Source organism: Penaeus monodon, chromosome 26, assembly GCF_015228065.2.
Source record: "Penaeus monodon isolate SGIC_2016 chromosome 26, NSTDA_Pmon_1, whole genome shotgun sequence".
NCBI classification, from domain to species: domain Eukaryota; kingdom Metazoa; phylum Arthropoda; class Malacostraca; order Decapoda; family Penaeidae; genus Penaeus; species Penaeus monodon.
The window spans coordinates 36,786,150-36,790,491 of NC_051411.1; the positions used below are offsets into that span (position 1 = coordinate 36,786,150).

At 37.3% G+C, this 4,342-nt stretch overlaps 1 protein-coding gene across 1 annotated transcript in view; it reads right to left on the bottom strand.

Moving 5' to 3' along the window:
• The window catches only part of LOC119590123, a 151,275-nt gene extending 147,176 nt beyond the window's left edge, over positions 1-4,099 (bottom strand). Inside the window, exon 1 of the mRNA XM_037938898.1 lies at positions 2,910-4,099. Coding sequence (XP_037794826.1) covers positions 2,910-2,970 — 61 coding nt within the window. The 5' untranslated portion in view covers positions 2,971-4,099. The remainder of the gene's footprint in view (positions 1-2,909) is intronic.
• Positions 4,100-4,342: the final 243 nt, after the last annotated feature.

Genomic DNA, 4,342 nt, shown 5'->3' on the forward strand with positions numbered 1-4,342 from the left:
GATAGTGAAAACGCATTCTATAATGACAGAAAATTGAATAGAAAATAACTGGACCTTAACCTAGAATGAAAATGGCCGAACTATAGGTCAGCTAAGAAATTATCAATTATTCCACAGTTTAGCCTTATCGTCATGCAAAAGGCAAACCATCACGTGAGGCAAAAGGACGAAAAGGAGGGAGAGGAGAGAGAGAAAAGGGAGCTAGAGGAAGAATATGGGAGGAATAAAAAAAAAAAAAAAAAAAAAAAAAAAAAAAAAAAAATGCACATCGGTCATTTGTGAAAAAAAAAGTTAGCCCAAAAGCCGATTAAAGTCAATTTCCAGGAGGGGGTGCGGAGAAAATGCTTCGACTTGTAAGAAATATCTACCACCGAATCACGCGATATCAGACAATTGCTTAAAAAATAATAAAATTGTATAAGATAGATAGATAGAGAGAGAGAGAGAGGGGGGGAGAGGAGAGAGAGAATGAGAGAATGAGAGAAAGAGAGAAAGAGAGAATGAGAGAATGAGAAAAAGAGAGAGAGAGAGAGAGAGAGAGAGAGAGAGAGAGAGAGAGAGAATGAGAGAGAGAGAGAATGAGAGAAGAGAGAGAGAGAGAATGAGAGAGAGGAGAGAGAGAGAGCGAGAGAGAGATCACGGCCGTTAAGAAAAAAATAAATAAAAAAGAGGAAAAAAAATATATATTAACGATCCCCGAGCACCACGATCTTAAAAAAGCAAAAGTGGATAATCTTCCTCAGGACAGCAATGAAGGATATACCACTGAAAGACAGGCATTACGGTGAGTCCCCTCGCATTACAGCCGAGTCTAATGGCGCATCAACCATAACCTTAAAGACTCCTCGGAGGCAAAGATTTTGTGCAGAAGCGTCTTCCAAAAAAACGGGGAACAGAAGTGAAAGGATGAAGTAAATTCTGGAAAGTGTCCATTGGAAGGAGAAGAGACAATGGTGGCAGCGGCGCGGAATGGAAAAGGGAGAAATTAATACAAAATAAAAGAGAGAATGATACATGGATAAAGAAAGTGGACTCCTATATCAGAATTACAGATACGGATGATGATAACGACCCTAAACATTACTCACGGGGTATTCCAACTCCATTTCATTTCTTGCTTGCTTCCTTGCTTAGACAAAAGAACAAAGCAACCTGCAATTGATTACAATCATTTCCAAAAAATAGCCAATAGTCCTGTCGGAAATTATTTTACCAATTAGTACTAACAATGACATCGCTATTGTAACAAAGCAATCGTTATGACTCGTACCACAGGAAATGGACAGCGGAAACGGAGGCGGCCTGCATTTATGTACGTGCTCACAGTACACCATTCTTACTGCGTTCTAAGTTAATATAAAGAATGTAATAAATATAATAATTATATAACCACACCACACACACACACATATGTATATATATAAATATATATATGTGCATATACAAATATGTATGTGTATATATACATTGTATATGTGTATAGAATATATATATATATATATATATATATATATATATATATATATATATATTATATTTATTCTTGTATATGTTTATATGTATGTATATATGCATGTGTATATATTTGTATATATGTGTGGTGTGTGTGTGTGTGTGTGTGTGTGTGTGTGTGTGTGTGTGTGTGTGTGTGTGTGTGTGTGGTGTGTGTGTGTGTGTGTGTGTGTGTGTGTGTGTGTGTGTGTGTGTGTTATATATACATATATTTATGTTTGTGTGTATATATATATATATATATATATATATATTAACGTATTTGTATGTATGCATGTGTATAAGTGCATGTATGTATGTGTATATATGTATGTATATATATATAGTATGTATGTATGATGATGTGTATGTATGTATGTATGTATGTATGTATGTATGTGTGTGTGTGTGTGTGTGTGTGTGTGTGTGTGTGTGTGTGTGATAAAGCAAGAAGAGGAATGAGCTTCCCATGTAAAAGTAATAGGAAAAACGAATATATTGTAAGAATACCAACAACAGGAACCAATCGTCAACGCGATTCATTTCAACAGGACAACCATATGTAAAATAAGCTTGGTTCATTATACAATAAACAAAATGAAGTTATTTGTACAACCAGTAGTATTAATCACACTGTGAGCAGTAGTAATAATAATAATTGTAGTAATATTAATAGTAATAACATAATACCGATGTTAATAATAATAATAATAATAATAATAATAATAATAATAATAATAATAATAATAAAAACGAAACAACATATGCCAAAGGTAGCATTAAAATAGCAGTATTAAAGGAAATAGTAACAGTAATAATAACAATAGAACAATATAATAACAATAATTATAATAATCAAAATAATAAAAGGAAATAGCAATAATAATAATAACTACACTAATAATAGTGATAATAACAATGATAACAATATTAATAATAATAATAATAATAATAATAATAATAATAATAATAATAATAATAATAAAAACGATAAAAACAACTATTATAATAATAACAATAAAAACAACAACAACAATAATAACATAATGAACGGTGATGCTGCTGAAAACAAAAGCAATAAAAACAACAGTTATAAATAACAATAGCAATGTCAATAACATAACAATGTCAATAACATAAACATTAGCATGAAACACCATTAAAAATAATAACCTCACAACATTTATGACATTAATAACAATAGCGATTAATATGATCATGATAATAAAATTTATTTTGATTTCATCATCAGAAACCACCTCCGTATGGCACCCCCCCCCCATGAAAAGAAATATTAATAATAATGATAATAATAAATGATAAAATATAATTAACAATAATAAAAGGGTTTAGGTGTGTAGACTAGCCTAGTACTGTAGCGCCAAACGTCACAGTAATAATTTCCTTTTCTTTCTTACCTTCCAACACGAGGAGAAGGCAAAGGAGGACCGGCGTCTTCTTACTGCAAGGGACTACCATGGTGACGGAGAAGTTATCTTTTATCTTTTTATCTTTTTCTCCCCGTTTTTTGAGGTCTCCAAGTTTCACGTTTCTCTCGCGGTGAGGTTTGGGTTAAGGGGTGGATGGGGGGGGGGGAGAAGAATCAATGTGAGAGGGGTATTATTATATACTTTCTCTTATACAGGTCATCAAGAAATTTTACAAATTAGGGAAAACAAAGTGGGGGTAAATTCTTATGGTCTTGTCTTATCCGTTTTGGGGTCTTAGAACAGTAATCGGTGCGCCAGTAATATCTCTGGGCAAATTCTAATTATTTTTTTTAACCCTCAAGTTCGTTTATAGTCGTTAGGGTTCAAGTGACGCTCGAAAGTAACGTGAACTGTTTTCAAGTTGTCATTAATTTCTTCCTTGAAAGATTAAAAATAACTTTTCATGCAGGTTCTCCAAGCATGGCATCTCGTCATGATAAGATCGATTATCACTTTCACTGATAAGAATCACATTTGCAATCGCATGAACGAAAACGGTGGATCCTGAAGCGAGTGCGAGGAGGACACGCAGCACAGGCCCTTCCTCACAACGACTATGTCCCACACTGGATGGCTGAAGCGTCCAGCGGCCTCGCGAACTGCCTCAGGACGTCGAGGTGCCAGATGTCTCGATGTCCTTTAATTAACTCCCCATTTCGCCGTCCCCGTAGGCTGTGAAACATCACCCGCATAAGGAGTTTTGGTCATTATGCGGGGAGGAAAAATGTCCAATAGAGGAAAAGGCGAACCCGAAAGCAATAAATCGGCGAGAGATCCTCTTGCCTCTGGAGGTTCAGCGCAAGCGCGTGCGCACCTCCATCGGCGCTTCGACATCGCTGCGGCCCACAAGGAGGGGGAGGAATCAATGTGTTTTTCTTTTGCAGGGTTGCACTTGGCCATGGCGGAAGTTCCTGAGGGAAACTCGCGGCAATGGCGTAGAATCCCGAAGAAAAGGGGGAGGTGCAGCTCCAGGGCCCTCGCGAGAGGCATCGGCGCAAGAAAGTCTCCTGCTCGCGCGCCCCGTAGCCAAAATGCAGCCTTTCCTCACTGATGCCGTGTTGGTGCCCGGCGTGCTCGTTAATTAGCGTAAAGACCTCCTGCCTCCTCCTATTCGTCGTCGTTCATCGAATTCGTCTTGTCTCTCATTGTTACGTGGTTTGATGATGCCCTCACGCGCGCGCCTTCGCACAGATGCACACGTACACACACACACACACACACACACACACACACACACACACACACACACACACACACACACACACACACACACACACACACACACACACACACACACACACACACACACACACACACACACACCGACAAATAAGCTAAAACAGCCACACAAACAACCAAGC